This window comes from Magallana gigas, chromosome 7 (assembly GCF_963853765.1).
Source record: "Magallana gigas chromosome 7, xbMagGiga1.1, whole genome shotgun sequence".
Taxonomy (NCBI): Eukaryota; Metazoa; Mollusca; class Bivalvia; order Ostreida; family Ostreidae; genus Magallana; species Magallana gigas.
Genome location: NC_088859.1, coordinates 18,239,311 through 18,263,946, shown reverse-complemented (window position 1 = coordinate 18,263,946; position 24,636 = coordinate 18,239,311). Strand labels below are relative to the sequence as shown.

General features: G+C 33.4%; 2 protein-coding genes across 4 annotated transcripts in view; both read left to right on the top strand.

Annotated features, from left to right (window-relative positions):
• Positions 1–444: 444 nt before the first annotated feature.
• On the top strand, positions 445–6,544 carry LOC105339238 (jmjC domain-containing protein 8). The gene is made up of 9 exons (XM_011444698.4): positions 445–592; positions 716–811; positions 1,011–1,059; positions 4,320–4,416; positions 4,613–4,681; positions 4,997–5,116; positions 5,443–5,510; positions 6,113–6,247; positions 6,442–6,544. The coding sequence occupies exons 1-9, from the start codon at positions 492–494 to the stop codon at positions 6,520–6,522; spliced, it is 816 nt and encodes a 271-aa protein (XP_011443000.2). The 5' UTR covers positions 445–491; the 3' UTR covers positions 6,523–6,544.
• Positions 6,545–10,942: 4,398 nt separating this feature from the next.
• The window catches only part of LOC105344510 (receptor-type guanylate cyclase Gyc76C), a 50,191-nt gene continuing 36,497 nt past the window's right edge, over positions 10,943–24,636 (top strand). The window contains exon 1 of one of the 3 annotated variants that reach the window (XM_066065521.1): positions 10,943–10,967. The gene's annotated coding sequence lies outside the window, so the exon portion shown is untranslated. Of the gene's footprint in view, positions 10,968–13,571; positions 13,713–23,906; positions 24,093–24,636 lie in introns of those variants that run through there. The other 2 variants (XM_066065520.1, XM_034457081.2) reach the window with 2 other exon arrangements.

Here is a 24,636-nt window from a genome sequence, read left to right as displayed (position 1 = left end):
ATGTTTAGTTATTTATATGACATTTGATTAATTTTACAAATCAAATTCAGTATGTTATTTACATCATTCAATGTCTTTTTTGAAGTACATTTACTTCTGTACAACTGGAATTTTTTCTGTAGGGTAACCCCCCCCCCCCCCCCCCCCCCCCCGAAAAATTATGACTTTGTTTTAAAAATTTTATCAAACTATTGTAATAAAATTAATGTCATTAAAGAGAATAAAACAATTCTTAAAATAAAAAAAAAGGTGACTTTCCTCAGCCAAATCATAGTCAAATTAAAATAAAATGCAAAGTTGGGGGTGGGGGAATGTCACCATTGTAGGATTCTTTCGTAAGGAAATTTTGCAATATTCTGTGAAGTTGAAATTATTCCTTGCAGTCGTCGCGTGTGTATATCGGTATAAATCGGACATGTAAATCAAGCTTTCGCCTCTTTTGCGGCTCGGTAGTATTATGGGCCTAGTTTTATTCACATCCTTATGGCGACATGGTACAATCAAGTCGTACACTGTTGTGTTTGACAACTATTTTCCTCGCAATTTTCAACTTTATAAACGAAAATGTTGCGTCCAGTATAAATGGAGGATGGTAAATAACGTTACATGTCTTTAATATACATTTTATGTCCGATTTAAAGAAAGAACACTTTCGCCAATTCGGATCATACACGTTTCATGTGAAAAATTCGAGTTTCCTCTGTTCGTTTTGTAGGTACACTGACGAAAAACTAATTTTGGCCACACCAGGGCCATGTACTGTGGAAGTCAGAGATGCAGCATCTCTATCACAGAGAGAGTTTATTGAAAGGTTAATGGATATTTAGAAAATTATTGGAAAACTCACATTTGCAGTAGCATGTATAGCAGGGATGTTGCATATTGTATACATGTATACTATTTTTATTTGGGGGTTTGGCTATTGATTTGAATAAGATTAGATCTAACACGATAGTGTACATGTACGTACATGTAGCATACATGAATTCTTTGTTTTATTTTTATTTTAGATATGCATACACAAAGCCAGTAATTATACAGCATGCAACAGATAATAAAGTAGGTATATATACAGCAATATGTTCTTTGATAGTGTGGATGATCGGCTTAGTACTGCCATACTCCTACTAAAGTTTCTCTCTCTCTCTCTCTCTCTCTCTCTCTCTCTCTCTCTCTCTCTCTCTCTCTCTCTCTCTCTCTCTCTCTCTCTCTCATCTGTTGTTAACTGGTCACTTTATCTTTGTATTCTCTATAAGTTAGTAAAATGTATGTGTAAAACTTAAAAAATGAATACATTACTACTATTACAAATTATTTATATATTTGAAATATATATGACTGTATATGTACCTTGATCTTTAATGAAAAAAACTAATATAGGCTATTTTTTGGCTGTTGTCTCGTCAATATACATATATGATACTTCTGTGTATCAATCGGTACTGGCGTGCGACCAGTTCTCACCAAGTACCATTTCTCGCCAGTACATTGTGACGTCATTTTTCATCCATAATTTTATGTGTTGATAAAATGGCGTCACAATGTACTGGTGAGAAGTGGTACTCGGCGAGAACTGGTCACACACCAGTATATTTATACCAAGCGCAGCTAGAGGCGGGCAAAGCCCGCCTCACGAAGAGAGGATTAATGGTAACACCTATATAAGAAAATCAGTGAAAAATGAGAGTTGAATCAGGGGTACTAAGGCCAAAAAAAAATTTTCCAGCCCTGGGCGCCGCCTAATTGGCAGCCATTTTGTTTTTAAAACGTTAGTTTGATCATTGATTGACTGGTACTTATCGATGTTCATTACCCCTAAACTCGATTTTAAAAGTCCCAGTGTTTCAATAGAAGGCAATTTAAATTAAAAGAAATTGAAGAGGAAACCAGATAAGTTTCAATAGTGCTTCAATCAAGAAACACTACTAGTTCTATTTATGTCTTATCAAATTATCAGATGGAAAATGAAAACATTAACATCAAGGGACTGCATGGTCTTTTAGATACTGAATAAAGTATTTAATTTTATTACCGCGGCATTCATATGAACAATGAAAGAAGAAATAAAAAAATTTAAAATCACGCAACTCTCTTTGGCTATTTCCAAAGACAAAACATGAACGTATTACATCTGAAATATGACGTCATAATGTAGACTGAGCAAGCGACATTTAGTTTAACTTTGACGAATGATTTGAGTTGGCAACCAACCGGATCCAACCGTTTCAAATAAATTTTATTCTACAAAAATCAAATTGCACTTTGTTAAATCTGTGCTCGGTCCAACGGTCACACCGTTAACATATTAAAATATTTCTTAAATTAAACTATATAGTCTGTCCCAAGTAAATGTTTCCATTACATTTGGATGATTTTTAATAAAAATACACATACCTGTTAAAGAAGTACAATTAAAATTGATGAAAGGGAATATATCCAAGATAACCTCATTGGCACATTATCATTATTTACTTTGGAAAAATCACAGGAACAAAAACAGATTTATTAGGAGATATAATATGTTTTACGGTGCTACCGTTCTGGCGAGCGCAGCAAGAATTACACACACCAAGTTTTATTTGCATCATTGTCAACTTATAGTTTTATTTAGGTATCAACGATCGTCAAAGAATATTTGAGAGAGTATTGCTCTACAATAAGTATGCCAAAGGTACTAATTTTTAATGGTTATGATACATACAGCGCAACCACCTACCCCGAGAGAGAGAGAGAGAGAGAGAGAGAGAGAGAGAGAGAGAGAGAGAGAGAGAGAGCCCGGTTCCTGTTTGTTGGTGTGTAATTTTCCACTTTTAAATTTGATGGTCTGATTATATGCAATATCTACATAATTTTTTAAACTGTTTATTTTATTTTTTCATTTTAGTCCTTTTTATTTAGTTCAAAATGTCCTATTGTTTATTTCCTCCCTACTCATATACTTACCTGCCTACTGTACATGCATGCACAATTAGCTTAAAAATGGATCGATATGACAGTAAAGTATGGCTCTTGCTATAGTATATATACATCTCTATATTAAAAAAAAATTAAAAACAAACCATATGTCAATGAGGCAGGTCTTTACTGAAATAGCCAGTACACTCATTACAAATGTTTGATCCACCTCTAAATTTATCGCGGAAAATATAGCGCGAGTGCACTGTGACGTCATCCATGACTTTGTTCGTCTTTGTTTACGTTTCTCGACTCAATACGGAGGTATGGAAGCATGTAACAAATCTTTTGAGTCTCGCCAAAGCATATGCGGTACTCAAAACATGTCTTCAAACTTTTAGTCACCGTAAATTACGAGTTAAAAGTCGGCCATTTTTGGCATAGCACCACGGGTGAAAACATTAGAGAGCATTATGGGACGTAGACAAAAAATTTTGTTTGATGAACTGTAGGTTTAGCTCGTTCTTTTTCCCGCGCACACTGGTTCTTAGAGCTCGCTTCGCTCGCCGGCGCTGCGCGCCGGCGAGCTGCGCTCGCTATAATACGGTAAATGTTGACATATTTTTTCCATTCGGAAGTCGCAATTTTTTAATGTTATCATCTGGATACGTTTATGTCTATTGCTATGTAAATTAAGACTCCTTTATTTTTATTTCTATATTGAAACCTGATAAGTTAGAGGGGGTGTTTCAAAGAAGAAATCTTTTTTTTTTATACTTTTGAATGAACACCGTTTAAACTCTGAGGTATTTGTGAAAATCGAAAATCTTCGGACTAAGTATATAGCACTAGCCTTTAGCTTTTTGTTGGTTTTAAATTGAAAGGGTCCTGAGTCCGAGCATAGTTGTGGACTTCCTTTGATTTATTCTATTACATTGACACCCAACAAAATACAATCAAACTTCAATATCTCAAACACAGATATCTCGAATACAATGGATATATCAAAGTGATTTGTACGTCACAACCACTGATTTTTCAAGTATTTTACCCTCGATATCTCAAAGTTTTTTAAAAAACAGTCCCATATAGTTCGAGATAGTGAAGTTTGATGTAACCTAAGGATTGGTGGAATGAATAGTGACTGTCATGTGTGAGAACCCTTTAGCTCAGTTGGTAGACTATTGGTTTTTAAAATGAAGGGTCCCGAGTTCGAGTCTAGTTGTGGATTTCCTTCTACTGTCTTCTTAGTTAATTTATATTTGCACCCCATGATGTCTCAAAGTTTTGTTGAAGTCCCCTCGAGTTTGAGTTGCCAATATTTACCTTATATAACTGTCATGTAAATTTTATTGTTCAAGTATATATCATCAAAAAAGAGACAAGAAAAAAAACCTTACATTTGTAGCTGGGTATCTTTTCAGGAATTCCACAAAATATGTGAAAAAGATCCAATGTTACAAAAATATGGGTCCAAAAAGATAAGATTAAGTTCTGCCAATACCCACTCTTATGATAAAAGTAAGTTCACAAAATATGCATATATATTATACATGTATCCTAGCTGTTTTTAAGTAATACACTTTATATAAGTCACATTTTCTCAAACAAATTGATGAATGAAGCGTTCTGAAAATTTTTCATTGATTTTCATCTGGCAATTAATTAATATTTGTATATAATGATAAAGATTACAAACTTTGCAAACTGCTTTCAGGGGACGTAACTCTAAAGTATTATGTGGAACATGTGATGAAGCCCCAGACTCTAGACATGTTGGGAAATGGTAAGAAGTCATGATATTTTTTTTATTCGATTACATGTTGAAATGTTTATATGGAAAATGATTATCATTTTTGGAAAAAAAATAATATGAAAAAATGTAATTATCAATAATTACGAGATACTTGCCTTTACTTTTCTTTACTCCATTTTACCTATCAAAAAATATGATTATGTATGCTTATCAATTAGTGAGAAAAAATAGTGATATATTTTAAACTGAATATGTTTATTTATATATATTCTAGAATGAAAATTAGTCTTGCAGTTTGCATTGCAAATAACTATGTCTTTGACATATGATGGCATTTGATTCCAGAAACATTTTACTGGTTTGGAGACAATAATTATACGGAATGGGAAGAGTTATTCAAGCAGTACAACCCTCCCCCATACAAATTACCCAGAATGACCGGAGCTTACAGCTTTGGAGTGGCAGGTATTGAAAAATTTAATGGTAGTAATATTTTCCAAAGAATTTGTGTAGAAATAAGGTTTTAATCAGTCCATAACTAGCACAAGTTTTTGTGTGTCAAAATTGCAATTTTTGTTACACATAAGGAATTGTAGCTCCCAGGTTGTCAATCCAATTTTTATAGAATGGCAGCTATAGACCTATAGCTAGTATTGAGCATTGCATAATTTTTTTTGGAAATAAATTCATAAACACATATTTTTACTTTATATTCTCAGGGGCATAGATATGGATTTATAGAATATTATTTCTTGACCTAAAATGAAGTTGCTGCCCTTCATCTCTTACAGGAGCAGGCACAGGTGTACCTTTCCATTTCCATGGGCCAGGATTTGGGGAAGTTATTTTTGGTAGAAAAGTAAGCAAATCTCAAGATTCCTTGAACAAAGAATATCAATTTTAAAAAAATAGAATACAGAAGATTCTGAATGATTATGAATGCCTTCAACTTATGAATTATAATCAAAATCACAGATTCATGCAGATTAGATAACTTCTATGAAAAAAAAATTGAAAGTTGTAAATATTTCTAAAAAATCAGTACAAAAGAACACCTACAAAAAACCACTTTCCCTGTAGTACATGTACATATGGATGTGTTTTTTGTAGGTTGCAAATCTTTATTTATTTTGATTGTTTATACTGTGTTGCCAAAATTGAACTCACCAAAGTAAAGCTTACCATCATGTGCAAATACTCATTTTTAGTGGAAAATTTTCATATTGCCAAAATCATTAACATCAAATTAATTGTTATTCCATTATCTCTTATACCGGTAATTCCCAAATTTTATACCTGCCAGAAATAATCTGCTGTTTTATAGTATAGTATCAATGTGATATCATTTTTACTTTTTTAATGTCTAAAAGATTGACATTATCAGTGCAATTTAAAAAAGAATTATCTGGAAAGATTTTCAATGAAAATGCTGCATTACATAACAAGGTTGGTTAATTACAGAGATGGTTCCTTTATCCTCCTGAGAAGACCCCCTCTTTTCACCCCAACAGGACAACACTGCAGTGGCTAATGGAGGACTACCCTAAACTACATCCTCAGGACTTTCCATTAGATTGTACAATCAACCAAGGGGAGGTCGGTCAATTCATTCATCCATCCACTTATTTATCCGTTTATCCATCCTTTTATTTGTCCATTTTCTATCCTTTTTTCCACCCACGGTCACCCATCTGTGTAAAAATATCAACTCATCCATACTTCACAATACAATTTTTGAAGTGTCTGTGTGAAATTTATTAATCAAATATATATATTTTTTTATTTTTCAGATAATTTATTTCCCAGATAGGTGGTGGCATGGTACCTTAAATATTGACACAAGTGTTTTTATATCAACATTTTTAGGTTAATAATAAATCTATTTATTTTAAATACTGGTATTGTTTTTATTTGATCTTGAAACACATTTTAGAGAGTTGACAACTTTTTGATAAAAGTGTGTTTTGCTGTTTGTCACTTAAAATGTATTATGAAAGACCTGGTGATATCACGAACTTGACAATGTCGCGAGTCATAAACCTTGAGTTCTAAATGGGTTATCTGAAAAGCATGCAGTTCAAACATATCACTGTAAGCATTTTATGGTGGAATTTTGCCACCTACATGAATTTTGTTTTCCTCGAATTTTGTTGCTCGATAATGAGACAAGGAACCGGAGACAACTGAATGAGATTCAATATAGATTTATATCGTAAACACCTTCCTATAGCTACCACTGCTATTCGATATAAACATATCTGTGTCCAGAATATATAAGTGGTTTATATTACATGTTGTATGAAATACAAATGTAGAATATGATGCATAATTCATGGGTTTCCAAATTATAGACAAATTACTAATATTTCCATTGAAGTTAGGAATATGCGTTTAAATGTTGGTTTCAAGGCTATGATAACAACGAATTGCATTTTTAGCTCACCGAGACGAAGTCAGGGGAGGTTATGCTATACCCTTGGGGTGGGCGTCTGAACTTGATTAAAGTTTTTTTTAGCAGGTCCTGTATCTAAACTTGAGGTGATGCCTCATTTGATGAGCTCTGTAATATTTGATTACCCAAGACCACCAAACCTTCGTGCGTGAAACATCACCCACACCCCACCGCAAGTGATTATTTTCCCATACATGATAGCACCTTGAGCATGAACTCTAGCTGTATAATATCAGAGAGACCAGTCTCTAGAGTTTTCTTTTTAGTGTGATTATTTCTATAGTATAAACAAATTGCAAAGGAATCAATGACCCCAAAAGAGCCTTGTTTTGTTGATTAGGATGATTATATTAACAGCTAATTATAGAGAGACATTTTTAAAGAAATTTCCCAACCAACACTTAGGGCCAGCCGCAATCGATTCATATCGGAGCATAGCTATTTTTCTCGGTATCATATTTTTATTTCAATATTTGCAGTGATGTACAGCTAGATTTCCCGAACAAACAAAAAATGCGTTATAAAGACAATTTGTTGATCGTTTAACAGTTTGATTGACTTACTTATTTTAAAAAAGAATTTCCTCTCGGAAACAGCTGTTCATCCCTATTCATAGAAAAAGTGAAGAAAAATAATTATTCTTGGTAACCAGAACATATTTATAAAATTCACGTTTCCCAACTTTGTTTCTTGATTCACGATTCTTTTACTCCTATATTTAAAAAAAAGTGAAATTACCGAGCATATTTTCAATTTTTCAATAAATTATTTTTGTAGACATTAATGTCCGTTAGAACAACATAATTTTTGGCGTAAATACACAAACTATTATTAGGAAAGGCAAAGTTCGATATTTTGCTAGATTTATGGTACATACTTAAAGGTTGCATAACATACGTCTATAAGTCAAAATGTATCACACACGCACACACAGAAAGAGAGAAAGAGAGAGAGAGAGAGAGAGAGAGAGAGATCTCAGTATTAAGTAAATGAGCTCACGTGTTTTAATTTGATTTTCAATTTTTATTCCCATCAGTTATGCATTGCAAGTTCAGCATAACACTTTTCATTCCAAAAATAAAAAAATAAAGCTGTTATTTCCACTCTCTGTCAATGTCTGTACAATCAAATGCATGAAATTCCAACATGTCTCTCGAGGCCTTGTAGAAATGGTGGAAATGCTATATTTTGAAAGCCCTTTATACCGGTATCATAATTCAATTTCAGGACGTTTCTTTTTTTGTGTTATTCAATTTGATATTGTATTCAATTCTCATTTGGGCTGACATACAGAATACAAAGCAACAAAAAGGCATGCGAATGTAATGTATTTTCTATTGTATTATACGTGTTAAAATGATTTAAAAAAAAACCGTTAACAAAACAACCAAGCGAATTTAAAATTTTCTCACGTTCTGAATATGTATATGCCAAATATCAAAATTTCATTTCATGTCATTGATGAATGTAAATATTTAAACGTAAACAATAAATTGTTTTCCTTGGTTTTTCATTCGGGGTATGAAAGTAGAGACATTGCAGAAAAGGTACATAACCCGCTAACGCGGTTATGGACATTTTTTCTGCAATGTCGCTACCTTCATATCCCACGTGAATCATCAAAACAGGCATTTTGTTGTATATATTTACACATTTTTTTAAACTAATGAATTAGTAGTAAAGAGTAAATAAGTAAGTAAATCATTTATTATAGTGACATGTGCATTTTGCATGTTACAATAATACAGTGAAACAATAATACTATATAAATAGTGCCTGTTTGGGAGGGTAACAGTTGAAATTGACACCCCGAGAAAACCATTGTCAACCGACGCGAAGCGGAGGTTGACAATGGTTTTCGAGGGGTGTCAATTTCAACTGTTATCCTCCCAAACAGGCACTATTTATTTTGTTATACTGAATGTCTTTTTTGAAATTTTTAAGAAAATTTTACTGCTTTTATACAGGAATAACGTGAATTCTACAGCGAACCGTACGCGCACAATTTTCGCGCATGTAACATTTTTTAATGTTACCCGTTGCCAAGTGCGTTGCTAACGCTGAGGGTAATAGTAAATATTATTAACTGCGTCTTAACCAATCAGATTTCAGTATTTAACATGAAAGTATAACAAAAGATAATAGCACCCGGCCCATCGGACCTATATGTCACTGGTTATATAAATTACTTATTTAAAAGTCAACGTGAAAATTTTGATTGTCTTAGTTTTAGAGCATTAATAATAAATTGAGAGCATTGCCGGGGATAAGTACATACTAAAGTTCTGAATAATTCAAATTCTTCATAATTTGTTGAGCCAGTGGTATTTCTAATAAGTAAATTTCGTAAATCATTATATAATGTACATTTTAGGATGAAGTGAATTTCATTTTCAATTTCATTTAAATTACAAAAAACACAGAGTCTGTCAGTTAAAGAGTAAATAAGAGTAACCAAATTATTGTTAATTATAATACGTATAAAGCAGTACGTAGGATAAAAGAAAAGGCCAAGTCGTCTTTTGGGGGAATTTGAGTCTGACACCATCATGATTATTTCGTGCAGTCCGTGATTTTTCTTAGGTTGCTGAAGGTTTCAACCGATCGACAAACTGGTTAGAACTGGATCGTGTAGATTTTATCCTGTAATTTCTCTATCGATCAATGAATCCGTAAGATAGAGAGGAATCATACTTAGTGGATGTAAACATAGTGTAATGCAATGTTTCATTTTATATAGAACCATTTTAACAAATAGCTTGGACTTTGAATATTTGTGGCAGATATATGGCTCTTTGAAATCAACAAGATCTGTCTGTCGGCTGTTGAACATATTTCGCTTGAAACCACGCCCAGTGTCATTTTAACTTGTTTTGGCGCAAGAAATGTTACAAAAAGGCCAAGGTCTTGTTAAAATGGTTCTATATCTATGTATGATGTAGAATAAATGTATTTCAACAAAACTTGAATCCTTGTATTCGACAGAGCATGGAAAACTTACAGTATCTCCTTAAGAGCTCGATGATAAAAATAAAATTGGGTTTAGTTAAATAGAACAATTCTAAAAGACCTTGGACTTTCAGAAGGACGTAACTATCTATTTCTTGCGTCAAGACTAGCTAAACATGACGCTGGTTTCATGTGAAATATGCACTGCTTGCATGGTCTGAGCTCAAAAGCCAGACAAATCTTGTTGATTTCAAAGAGCCATGGTGAATGGCCTTCAATGAAGTAGACAGCTAGATACGTCACATTGCTGTTTGACACATCTACCAAAAGTCCAAGCTCTTGTTAAAATGATTCTAATGGAATACTAAAAGTTTACATTGTATCATCGCATCCCCTTTTTTCTAATTCTAAAACCATATATTCAATCAAAGACTCTTTTTCTTTTTTTATATACGGCTTGGACTTTGGATGCTTGAGAAAAAGAAAAAACGAGAAAGTATGAAGGCACGAACTTTAGAGGATACCATTTTATTCTCTTCCCAATCCGTCCTTAAAGTGAGAGAATCGACAGTGATTGCGCCTTAATGAATATGATTAAATTTCGCATGTGCATTGTGTGAAGCTCTTAGGTAGTAAATCTGACATTACGAGGCGCATAAGAAGCTTTCAGATATCTGTCATCAAAGCAGGGGGAATACACCGCACCGGCCATGATGAAGTTGATCACGATATTATACCAAACTCCAAATTATCCTCGGAATAAAAACCTCATAAGAAGACAGTCGTGCTGATCGGGAACTTAATTTACCAGAATCGGGAGTTTTTCTTTCCTTTTCCCACCTAACCCAAAAGCAAGTGATACCTGTAACGTGTACTTCTGTAAAGTGATTGGTAAGGTGTTCGGAGCGTCATAAGGTGAGTAGTTTTTTCAATTGAAATATTGGTATAGGAAATTTCCTAATTGCTCTAGGTAAAAATTGTTTTATACCTTAGTTATATTTGCACATTGCAAATTTTAGCCTGCACTGTTTGAGAGAGAGAGAGAGAGAGAGAGAGAGAGAGAGGGAGTTGTTACATCTATATGTGCTGGTATCAATTTTTTATGATTACTACATCATTAAAACTATATTTACACCAAAACTTACATTTATGGGGAAACTAACTGTGTTTATTCTGTGAGGAATGAATGGATTGATGATAAATGTTTGATCAGCAAACACAATGAAAAATGTTAATGGCTATTTTAGTATTTTGCAGATATCAAACGATGGCTTTAAAGTTCTTTTCCATGCCTTAATTACAAACCTTCATTCTTTATAAGCTATTTTGTCGGCGCGAGGCCCTATCAATACAGTGAATTTCGAATGAATAATTAAAAAAATGTCTAAAATATTTCATTTACATACTGATTAATGTGACTATGGGCCGACATTTCTTGTATGCATATTTTTTCCTCGATTGTAAAGAAGATGTTCATATAACTAAGGCGGGTAGAATGCAGTAAAACGACTGATAAGGATCTGAAAATTATCAAAAGTCTGTAGGCAACATTATATGATCTCAATTCTAACTGGAAAGGCCAATGGGGCAGATAAAAAGATTTTGTATTTGGGGTTCAATTTCAACCTTAAAAATAGAAAAAAATTAAGTGATCTACTTAATTTAGTACATGAATCTTAGATTTTTATCTTGTTAAATATTTCACAGTGCATGTTGTTTAAGATATTATTTTTTGCAGGTGTGAAGTATGTACCAAAGTTGATATTTAAATATGTTGTAGAAAATTACGATTAAACCGTTTGAAAGACATTTGCGCCATATGTTGTCCAATGTTCTCCCTTTCATGTAAATATTCTGTGAATATGAAAGAATAATTGAATAAACAATGTACAAGAACAAATTCTATCTTGTGAACAACCTCTCTCTGTCTCTCTCTCTCTCTCTCTCTCTCTCTCTCTCTCTCTCTCTCTCTCTGAAAATAGCATTAAACATAAAAACATTAAAATGTGCGGCAACTTTTCTAAGAAAAACCTTTTCATTAGGCACACCCTTGACGTTTATGAAAGTGCATACAAACCAGAATTATAGTAAATTGGGTAAAATACACCGGTATGACATCATTACGGACTATATATGTGTATATAGTCTTCTCTCCAAGACTGACTCTAACTCGGCTCTTCGCTAATCATCTGGAATTATTCTTACACTTGAGAGCAATTAAAATGATATATTCATTGACTTCTTGGTTAAGATCCAGCGTTCGCATCGCTATTACATCAAAATCCATTAATTTGATGAAGCGCTCACTTTCAGAGCCTTATTCTCGTATGTTTTGATCGGGAATTTATTTCTCAAAGGACATCGTATTGGTGTCGTGGTTTAATACAGCTTTTAGTTAAATCTTGCGTCATTAGAAATACGACAGGGTTAAACGAGATTTATGAACCTTTTCTTGGGCCTTGAGAGCGTTCGAAAATCTTTCTTGTAGGGCTTTCGATCAGGAATACGAAAGCTGCATATTAGATCTAAGCGGCTTGGCGCTTCCAGTACCTTTGGAATTCTGATATCCTTACTTTGGATGTACAAAAAAAAATACTGTATCTGCATGTTTTCAAATACAATCATGCAAAATTTAATAAAAACATTCTTTGAGATACACGAACAATATGCTGCATGTACACATACGTCGTAGAATAGAAAAACTAGTAAACGAAAAGAAATGTATACATGTGTAATAAGAAATAAAAACAAATCAACCAAAAAATTTGTTCATAAAACAGAAATGTTCTAGGCATCCGATATAAAGACGCCAAACTCCTGATTTCGTTGCGTAATCTCTTTTTTAAAAATCTAATTCTTTGTGTTGGTCGATACATCAGCTACATTTATGTAATAAATGTGTCAAGTGAAAATGCATTGTTAAAAGTCGAAACTAAAAAAAAACTAGTCTAAGTTTTGTGTTAATAAATTCGATAAATGACCTTAAAGTTTGTTGAATCCTAGCCTTAAAGCTTTTGGGTGGCAAATATTTTTTATTGTTTATAAATTGTGTTAACCAAGAATGTATGCTTTTTATCGTGGTGTTTTAATTTCATAATGATGTTTTTTGCTCTGTGTTATCATCATAGTACATAGCGTTCCTTATACTTTACAGACTATAGTTTCTAAGTTCACGCAAACTTTGTTCTCTCGGGGCATTTTTCGAGACCTGTTCCTAACAAAAAAAATGTAAATACGTTCCAAAAGAAAGAAAACAAAATGCTATCTTTCTCACTACATTGCACGCCTAAGGAAGCAATTATTGAACGCATCACTTTATATGCTGCTCTGATTCAGTTCTTTGATCGCAATAGCAACACGACCCAAGTTAGTTTTATTATGAACACCAAAGATCCTAGCTACAGTATACATCGCGGTCATTGTCGGACTAAGTACCTTTGTCCGTTGTCTTCACTAACTCCCACATAAGTTGATGAATCATTGATCGAAGCACCTATCTTACGATGACCATCAAAGACACAGTAATCGAACACAAGGATCCTCAGAGTTTATGGTATAAAGGGGGAAAGAGTCTTCGTGACAGCTTTGAATACACAGAGGGGCCTTTCCCTCCGATCCGACACTTAAATATCCGCCCTGACAGTCACTCTGCTGACCAAAGTAAGTTAATTAGACGGACTACGTGTTATTTACATATCAAATTTTCCCTGTAACGATGAAACGAAATTGGCTTCGCGAACTATTACATCGCGTGCTACTTCTTGTGGGTTCCCAAGTATTGTCACTTATTCAAAGACCCCTTTGTGTCTGTCCTCTGTCGTTTTAACCATTTCGTGTCGCACATCTTTACGAGATGGCTGCTCTTGGCGACAACTGAGAAAGAAAGGACAACGACATTTATTCTAAATACTAGTATATGAATTTTCTTACCCATACGTGTTTAAATGTAACTCAAAGAAGTATTTTCAGTTCAAGTTGAAAAATAGAGTAAAAATTAACTCATCTGCATGGGATTTGGAATGGGAATATGTTTGAATTAAAGCTGATTGTCGTATATGGGCTATGTAAATCTAAAACATCAACATATCTTTATCTATTTGCTCAGAGTTTCATGTCCACAACTACTGTGTGTGTGTGTGGAAGGAGGGGCCTGAGGTTTAAATTCAGATCGGATGCTAACATTTGAGTGACAAATAAAAAAAACAAGGACTGAAATGTTCTTCGTCAGAGTCATCAAGACGTATACACACAATTAAGAAATTTTGTTTCAACACTGACGCAGACTTAGTCTGCGATTTTTATCTCATAATGAAAAAAAAACCCCGGCCAATGCAGAAATGAATAAGGTGCTAACAAAATTTTACGTATGGTACATGTACTCATCAACAACTTGCATCGCCTTGATTAATTGTAAGCGAGGCGTGAACAAACAAGTATTATTCAAGCTCTGAGTTAATATAAATATCATCTTTAGTTTCCTCTACAATGCTGGTCAAGCTTACAAGCATGCACGTGTTTGTTATAATGAAAACAGTTCGTGGCGTGACGAAATCTTGCAATATATTGACAAAAATTACGCAAAATGCGTGAGTAAGGTTCTAGTTCTATAGGCTGTCGAGCTGAACTGAAACGCGCGCTTTCCCTCAGAGAATGAACAATCAATGTAAATATACAATAGAATCAAAGAACGAACAAAAAAATGAAATACAAACAGTTGCCCAATGTGACCATAATGTCTGTGTGTATTAGGGTGAAGGCGATTATTGTAGACGAAATATTTCATTAAATTTTGTAATTAATTACTTTAACTTTCTCCATTTTTTATAAAGTAAAAACAATTATGCAGATTTTGCTGTTGTTGTGAATCTCCCCTTCCCCACATTTAAGAATCTAGCATGTAAAACTCAATCTTCATAGCCTCATTCCATTTACCTATAGTAATGTGTATCGACATTTTCATTTGGCTCAATTGAAACCTCCAACAAACAATTTTGTTTGTAAATTTAGTTATTAACAAAGTCACGATGAACGTTCAAGAAACAGTTAATTTTAGTCGCTGTCGAACAATTTGAGGAAGATATAAAACTCATTTTCAATTAATCCTTGATAAGAGGTAAATCCAAGATCTAGATCTTTTAAGATTTATAAAAAAAAAAACCTGTATGCTTTTAAATCTATGGTTAAGGTAGTAAAGAAGTTTAATACCCTTTCTCAGAGAAAATCACTTTCTCGATGAAATCGAAGTTCTGTCATTTAGAATTGATGAAGGGAACTTCATGTTATTTGCCTAATGGTTCCTTAAATGTTCTTGCCTTTCTCGATTTCCTTCATAGTACGCCATTCCAATACCTTTCATTTAGCAAATGAGGATTGAAATCATCCTTCTTACTTTAAACTTTCCTCAATTTACGTCATTAATTACACCTTTATAAAGACCGACTTAACGAATCAAATAGGCCGTTACAGATAGTTTTTGTTGGAGCTGAAATTTCTTTTTGTTTATTGATAATTCACAGTTCAAATGCAAAAGATCTATTCGAATTGCAATTATTTCAGATCATTAAACAAACAGAAATTTTCTACTTATTCTATTAAAATTGATTGCGTGTACCGTATTTTAGAGAGAGAGAGAGAGAGAGAGAGAGAGAGAGAGAGAGAGAGAGAGAGAGAGAGAGAGAGAGAGAGAGAGAGAGATTTCTAATACCACTAAGGTTTTTCGACAAGAAAGGCCCCCAAGAGAAGATGATATTATATTTTGTAAATAGGAAAAAATTCTCCCCAGAATTCGAACTAATTCAACAGACACACAATAAGACTATTCCGAGAAACAATGTTCTAATGAACGAAATAATGGCTTTCTCAGGTTCATGCTAGAGAATGAACGAATTGAGAGACAAACAAGTATTATTTTATTATCTTTAAAATTGTAAAGCATGTTCCATGGCAGGTAGACTCGTAAAAATTGCAATAAAATCAAGCGAAGAAGGCAGTCGTTTGGAAAGTAAACAGACCGCGGTCTTTGAACGCATTTTCAGGCAACTTGTAATTCTTGTCTTAAATTTTTTTTTAATTTTAAAGGTAAAATATACAGGAAAAGACAATTATTTAAGAAATGTTTAACGACTCTGAATGTGAATATAGGATAGATCTACTGTTAATCATTCAAGATTTGGGGTGGGGTTGAGTGGGTAGGTGGGTGTACTAGCGTTCCCCATTGTCCTAAGTCTGCATATCTATTCAGTAGGAATATATACTAGTACAATCTAATTAAAATAAGACTTGCAAAAACCGTTCCTCTACAATATGTATATAAATAAGTATTGTATAGCGTATCGCAGAGAAGCGATTTTAAAAGTCTAAGTTTAATAATAAGATTAGTAGTCATGCTTTATTGTAGAGATTTTAATATTGATAACGAGAGAGTATTCTACTTGTATGAACTAAAAGAAATCCTCATTCATAATATGGTTATGTCTAACAACACTGCAGTAGGCTGTTTATAAAAGGAACCTTGAAATGTACTCATCTAGGGACCCAAAATATGGTGGTATGTTTTTTCCTCGGTGTTTCATGTGATGTTACATAAATAGTGCCTGTTTGGGAGGGTAACAGTTGAAATTGACACCCCGAGAAAACCATTGTCAACCGACGCGAAGCGGAGGTTGACAATGGTTTTCGAGGGGTGTCAATTTCAACTGTTATCCTCCCAAACAGGCACTATTTATTTTGTTATACTGAATGTCTTAATTTTTAAGAAACTTTTACTGCTTTTATATAGGAATAACGTGAATTCTACAGCGAACCGTACGCGCATAATTTTCGCGCATGTAACATTTTTTATTGTTATACTTTCATGTTAAATACTGAAATCTGATTGGTTAAGACGCAGTTAATAATATTTTCTATTACCCTCAGCGTTAGCAACGCACTTAGCAACGGGTAACATTAAAAAATGTTACATGCGCGAAAATTATGCGCGTACGGTTCGCTGTAGAATTCACGTTATTCCTATATAAAAGCAGTAAAAGTTTCTTAAAAATTAAGACATTCAGTATAACAAAATAAATAGTGCCTGTTTGGGAGGATAACAGTTGAAATTGACACCCCTCGAAAACCATTGTCAACCTCCGCTTCGCGTCGGTTGACAATGGTTTTCTCGGGGTGTCAATTTCAACTGTTACCCTCCCAAACAGGCACTATTTATGTAATGTTACCCGTTGCTAAGTGCGTTGCTAACGCTGAGGGTAATAGAAAATATTATTAACTGCGTCTTAACCAATCAGATTTCAGTATTTAACATGAAAGTATAACAATACGTTTTGGCAGACACAGCAGTTTCAATGCATAGAGCGGTTTTTCTGTTTTCTTTCAATAAATGACGATAGTAAATGAACCTGTTGGAGTCCTACATGTATATCGATTTGAAATTAATGGGAGAGAGTTGAGATAGATGTTTTGAAATTTATTTTTTTTGTCTGACACGTTGATAAGTTTATATTTGATTTTGTACAAATAAGATATAAATTGATATTATTAAAAGAATTTAATCACTTTTGGGCACGTGACGCTTCTATCCCAAGGGAGGACAACACGTGATATAATCTGCAACTTGAACATTAATCAAAGAAAACATATTGGTTGAAAAACAAATACATTGCAGTTTTTTAACTGACTGAATTTACTTTGCCAATCATGGTTGAAATTTTTGCACAGTAAACAACTTTAATTCTATCAAATCATTGATTTGTCCTACTTTATATGATCATGATTCATTACACTTTTTGTTTGAAAGTAAAAGAAGACTCTAGCAATAAGATGGCTTCTATTATTCATAGCAAAGTTGGTTCTAGTCAATTTCAAAAAGAAAAACCCCAGACATGTCAATATTTTTTTTCTCAACAAGATGTAAAACGTGTCTTCTCACACACTATGTAACTCTTTAATTAGTGCCCATTCTCCCTTTTTTAAACCTTGTCATAGAAACCTCTTCATTACAAATTAAAATCCACACAAATTCGTGCAAATAATTTTACAAAAGAATTGTAAATTAGAAAATAACGACGTTTAACACATGTCATATATTAGGAAATTGCATCGAAGAGGGAGACTAGTTCCATTTGACTTAAACTTCTATGCTTAAAAATTATAATTGCTTTTCAAGACGTGTCGTTTTTAGCTGCCATAAATTTGGGATGTTTTATGCTTGAAGTCATGGCAAAATTTGTTGAACATAGTTTTGTGTTTTTACACTCAACAGCAATGCGATTTATTCATATAATCAAATAATTCCAAATTCAGTACTTATTCTAGCATATCCATACTCTCAGTTTGAGGATAAACACTTAAATGATTCATGAGACTGATTTTCAAAATTTCATTTAATCGACAATCAATAAAAATCGACCCAGCGCCTATAACATGTAGGCACCAATTATGATTTAGTTTTACTTTATGTCCAAAATCAAGGGAACAGTAAAAGAGAAATTATTGGTGACAGATGGGGACTAAGACACCATTCTGTTAGGGATGCTAGCAGAATTAACGAGTAGTCAATATTGCACCCAAATCACAGGAAATTAACTTGCCGGACGTACAAGAGGAAATCTTTGCTCTGACGAAATTTACAAGAGAACTCAGAAGCCTACATGAGAAACCCATTTTATGAAATTGACATGACACGAAGAGGGGGATCGGGGTATTTCGCACGAAGATAAATCTTGGTACGAAGCTAAAGTAACCGGTGTTTGAATAGGATTTCACTGAAAATCATAAAGTGGTGTTTGGTTCGGCTTTCATTGAGAATGATATAATTTACTTGAAATGAAACCACACAGCTAATGTTCGCTTTAGCAACGCCATTAACCAAACTACAATTGCAACGCGACGAATCATGACCTATATAGATTGTTTAAAACCCCGGCAAAATAAAAAAAAAACCCGAATGTATGTACCTTTACTATATTGTACATTGATTTCTGGGTAAGATAGCTTTAGTTATGATTAAGTTTTATCTATCCCAGGTTGCCGTTTCCGTCAAAATGATTCAATAAACAACACATGCCGTCATATAAGTACAATTAAAGTCGATATCCAAATATGCCTACATCAATATGTCATATTTAACCCTGAAAAAGATTATATTTTTATGAAGGCTTGAAATAAGGTAAATCTATCATCTTTTTTTCCCAGTTGCAAGTTCCTTGAACACATTTGCAAAACTTTTCAACATTGTCATCTCGGTAAATCGTGTAGTTTGGAATGCATGAAGTCCATATGCTCTTTTATCGAATCCACGCTCGCCACATCACAAAAATGCCTTTTATTCATTAGTCGTTGACTTTCAAATCTTAAAAAAATGTTTTAGAATGCCCTTTTTAAAGAAACGCCATTACCATATATTTTATTCCTATAAAGTTTTAGTTTCCATTAACAGGTTTTTATGGAAACTCTTCAGAAACAAACTTCCATATCATGGGACATGACAATGAATTGTTTAACGGACGTTATTACAATCTTTATTAGTAATTGATGACATTCATTTGATAAAATTCAATCGCAGGCAATCTTGTAAAAAGAAACCTCGTTTTTTTTAACGGATTATAGTAGAAATTGCAAGTCACATTATGCAGAAACTGCCAGTTTGCACGGCTAAAGTGTGCTTTACATGATCATTATGGTCAATCTAAATCAATTGTTAGATGCCCAACCAGATAATGTAAATGAGTTTTGAATTGCCTTCCAAAATTACGTCCGCAAAATGGCATCTAAATTGCCACTGTCTCTAAATTGGATGGTTCCGATATCATGTATAAAAGTGATATGCCATTATAAATAGCATGAATTGATATATAATACTTTTATATAATGTCATATTTATTGAACATTTGCGGCGACTACCAGGGGTAACACTGGTAGCAAATTTTACCCCTAAAAACCATTGATATATATAAATGAACAAAAAGTGGATTACCTTTACCTGGTTCTAACTTGCCAGCAGTGATTGAGATAAAAAAAATTTTTTATGGATAAATCTTACATGACATAATTACCCTATCTACTCAGAAGACATGCAACTACAAACTGACTAGATCACTTTATATCTATACTACTATATTAAAATAATAGACTCGAATTTTTGGTCTTTAATACTGAGAAATCGGAAGAATACTGTCTTTTGTTTTATATATTTTAAACATCATTGGTACTAGAAGATTACCAATTTGTTTTTATTTTTTCTAAGTTAAGCTTCGCTAATTAATAATCAACGAAAATTCCTCAAAAAATCCCGGAAATCACCTGGATTTTTTGGATTTTACAATCTTGCGCTTGCGCAACACATTCACGCTAACGGGATCTTTAGTTTATGTTTTCACACATCTGCATAAATAAACACAGAAATGATAATACAAATACGGGTAAATTTTTATTGGACTTTTGCTATATATTCTGTTCATATATATTAATGATTTCTTATATGAGAGAAAGTATAAAATAAATATACATTTCAACCAAGTACTTACTTTTGTCTTCGTGATGACAAAAAATATTTAATTTCATGCAAAAAAGTTACATTCTATGGATTAAAATTTTTAGTTGAATGGTATTTGCAGTCTCAAAAAGGTTTGTTGTGATGAATTTGACTGTTATTTTTAAGACAACTTCATTAACTTTCCCCAAAATCGTTCCGGAGCGATTCTGCAATTTTCTGCTACATTACGGGTATAAGGGAGGCATTCTAACTGTGGTGAGGACCTTTCCCGAGACACAGTTGGATTATTCAAACTAAGGAAAGTGTAGTGATATTAATAGCATTATTGTAGGCTTATAGCTTTGTTAAGGTGTGTCGATGTACCTATTCCGTAAATATGCGGTATGCAATGTCAACCCGTGCAAGCACGGGTCAAAGTCTAGTAACACTCATTCAAATCGCGAGAACCCACGCGATGATTAAAAATTGCGTATTTGACAACACAAGGGAAATTTCATCTTTGAGTTAGCATACATGTTTAAAGATCGAAGACGCGATGTTACATTTTATGAAAAAATTAATTTCCAGGCAAATTAAGGATTATAATTCAAGATCAGTTCCCAATGCAGTGATTTCCATATACCGTATGATCTTATGAAAACTACATGTAACAGCTTTTAAATATAATTCATACCAATCTATCTGAAGTGCTTTATATAACTTAATGGACAACATTTTGCTAACTTTTATGACTACATGTGTACTCAACATAAGACTGCATTATAAGCCACCATCCTCTTGTCTAAATCTCATGAGATAATTAGCTTTTGTCTTCTTTCTTGATGAAATCAATTAGAATGTCTTTCTCATCAAACAATAAAATGCTTTCATTTTGCTTCATTTGGGTATTATAATAAAAGTACTGTTGTATGATTTGCCGAAAAATCCGAGTTACGTAATTTTTTCACGCGAAGATTGCAAAATATTGCCTTATCCCATATAAAACACAAAGAAATAAAAATTTCCCTGTTTAAGTCTTTCTGGTTAATTTGGGCCATCCGAGTAATGCAAGACTTTAGTATTTAAATTGTATCCCAGTAACGATTCATAATCCTACATGGTTTGTATCACAGTAAAGGACTGCAGTTTTGCTGACTTGATTATACTTGAGGATAGGACTCGGTAAATGCCCATGGTCCCTTTTTAAGAACAATCTTTTTATCGTGGCACATAGTACAAAGTACAATGTACTAGTGTATTTGTTCAGCTACTACTTTCGTTTCTGGAAGTATTCACTGTGTTTGAACGTTCTGTTAGTCACATCTTTTTTTCAGCAAACTTTAAACATGTATTTTATGTTATCTACATGTGTATTTTTGTGTAATGAAAATATGTTACAAAAACTTTGCAATTCGAAATTCGTACCCTCTGAATTATCGAAAGTGAAAGATAACAATTGTGTGCACGCTTTTCATTACCATTAGTAAGTTTATCTACAACATGCAACTACGCTGATTAATGAATTTGCTAGAAACGGAACTTTCAGTTTTTCAACAGCGTATCAGTATTGAACCAGAGCATATGGCATCATTTAAGCAATACTAATTTTTGGGTTCATGGCGATATGAGTAGCATATAATTTGCCAAAACGTTCTGCATCATTCTGTCATGATCACTGAAAATGTTGTTTACTACAAATTTTTGTTTACAAAATTTGTTGTTTTCGTTTGCATCTTGTGGTTGCAAGGAATGCAGAGGAAGAAAACAATAAGTATGGAAATATTTGAAAACAAATAATTCTCGTGTTTTTTGTATAGCTCATGCGACTGATTGAATGTTTTTAAATGTAAAAAAAAATCGCAAATACAAGAGAAACTTAAACAAATTTACTCTGTATTTGTGTCTTCCAGGTCGCTAAACGTCCGTTAGTCCTCGGTTTTACAAATATTCATTTTTTCAATCCATCAGTATTATGTAAAATTTCTTTTTTAGTTGTAAAATTGACTGTGTGTAACCACTTGTTAGCGTTAACGCGTTTTCCGTCACAAAAGTGTGAAGGGTCCAATAAAACTAGGGCGTTAACTATCCATTATCCATTCATGAAAACGAAAAAATTCCATTGAGTCTGCCCACGACCAGTAAGCGTAAGAGAAACTGGCGTTGGTTTGCCGAAGATACATGGTATTATCGTTATTGTTCTTTTGTCAAATCCCGACTCAATAGTAGACGTAAAATTTGACGTACGTTTAGGCTGTCGAAGGGAACGCAAAGGGGAAGCAAATAATTGATTATCCGCCATATCTGCATATGTTTAATTTAAAAACATCATGCTGTAATTTTTTTTTTTTGGAAATCATATAGAAATGGGCGTACCTGTAGAACTTCAATATATTTGAAAAAAAAAGTTAATGAACAATAGAAATTAATAATTTAGCCTCAAATTTCGAGAGTGACTCATATGTAGTATTGGTCATTAAGTAATCGTCATGGCATTTTTGATATTATAAATAAATTAAATAAATGCCCATGCATGGTTAAAGAGATTTTTATAAAAAAAAAAACCAATTGTGCTTCGATGAAAAATGTAATAAGCTGTTCTATACGCATTAGTGTTTTTACTGGTGCGTTTCATATTAACAATTTTCATTTTTGTTTGACAGTTGAGTTTGATGAGCTATATGTTAATGCTATCATATCGACCACTCGGCCCAGTTGTCAGAGGAGTTTTTAAGTGATGTATTTGATAATGTTCTCCAGAATTTCGTCGCGCATTGGTAATCATCGTTTTGGAGGTACTTATCGAAACTATGATCTTTTATCTTTCGACTTCTTCGGGAATGTTTATTTAGGCTCAATGGACATAGGATTTAACGGGAACTCACTAAACAAACGCATGCAATTGATATTATTAGATGCGAAAGACGAAGAGCGCTAGAAAAGAAGCCAAAATATTTGCTAGATGTATATTTACTTTTGTTTGTTTCCTAAACTCTTCATGTCTAATAATTTAAAGTTACGACGCGGTGGGCACTAAAACCTAACTGCTAAAACCAAACAGAATTATTATAAGTCCTCATTATATCATCATCGTTCAAATATTCCTCCTATTCATTCTTAAAATAATATTTCTTTTCTTTTTAACGATGCCAGACCTGATGTGTTCCGAGCAATAAAGTTGTGAGAGAGCGAGAGAGAGAAAGAGACGCGCGCACAAGCAAACCGGTATATAACGGAATAATTACCGATGTAGATTAACAACAGGGACTTTGAAAAGGAAATATTGATGAAAGATATTAAGACAAAGTTTGTGTGTCGTTTATGTGTAAGTAGCTCGGTGTCAGTGCGGTAAATTTGAAGTATTTACAATTGTGGAAAGCACTTGACATAGAAGAGAGAGCCGTTTGTGAGCTGGCAACTATCTTCATGCAGCTTACCCAAACCAAAGATAAAATTTGCGGAAACGCTGTGCAGTAATTACAGCAATTAGTTTATCTCAGGAGGAAGATTATTTCTGAATTTGAACACATTTTGTAAATAATGATACCATAAAATGTTCATGCTAATGTGCACAGGTAAGAGTTTTTATGCTAATTTTTATTAAATTTTCTTTTAAATTATTGTAAAAAAAAAAATGCTGCAACGCCATATCGCAAACCATTTTTAAATGAAGATAAAAGGGGAAAAAATCATATAATCATGCGTTTAATGAGCTTAATTGGATTGAGATTTTGACTATGTGTGCAACTCTTTTAAATGTTTCCCGCCCATTAAACACGCCTTTAGCCACAACGTGTGACTGATGAAAAGATATTTAGACCCATTTTGACAAGCTAGGGCCTTCGTCGTCTCTAACTTGATTACTTTTTTGATCATTATCTATAATATAACAAAAGATTCTCAACAATGAATGGATGTTTTTTTAGCATACATGCAATATCGCTCTACTGTTTACGCTGCAGCGAATTCCACTAGCATTATCGTTTCTCTGTTTTTGATGTGTCGCAATTTTTTTTTTTAAATTTGATTAATCATATACGCACATTGCACCAATCCTTCGATCGTTACACAAGACACGCGTTTGAGCTATTGTTCGGCGATAACGATTTTTTTAGTGTT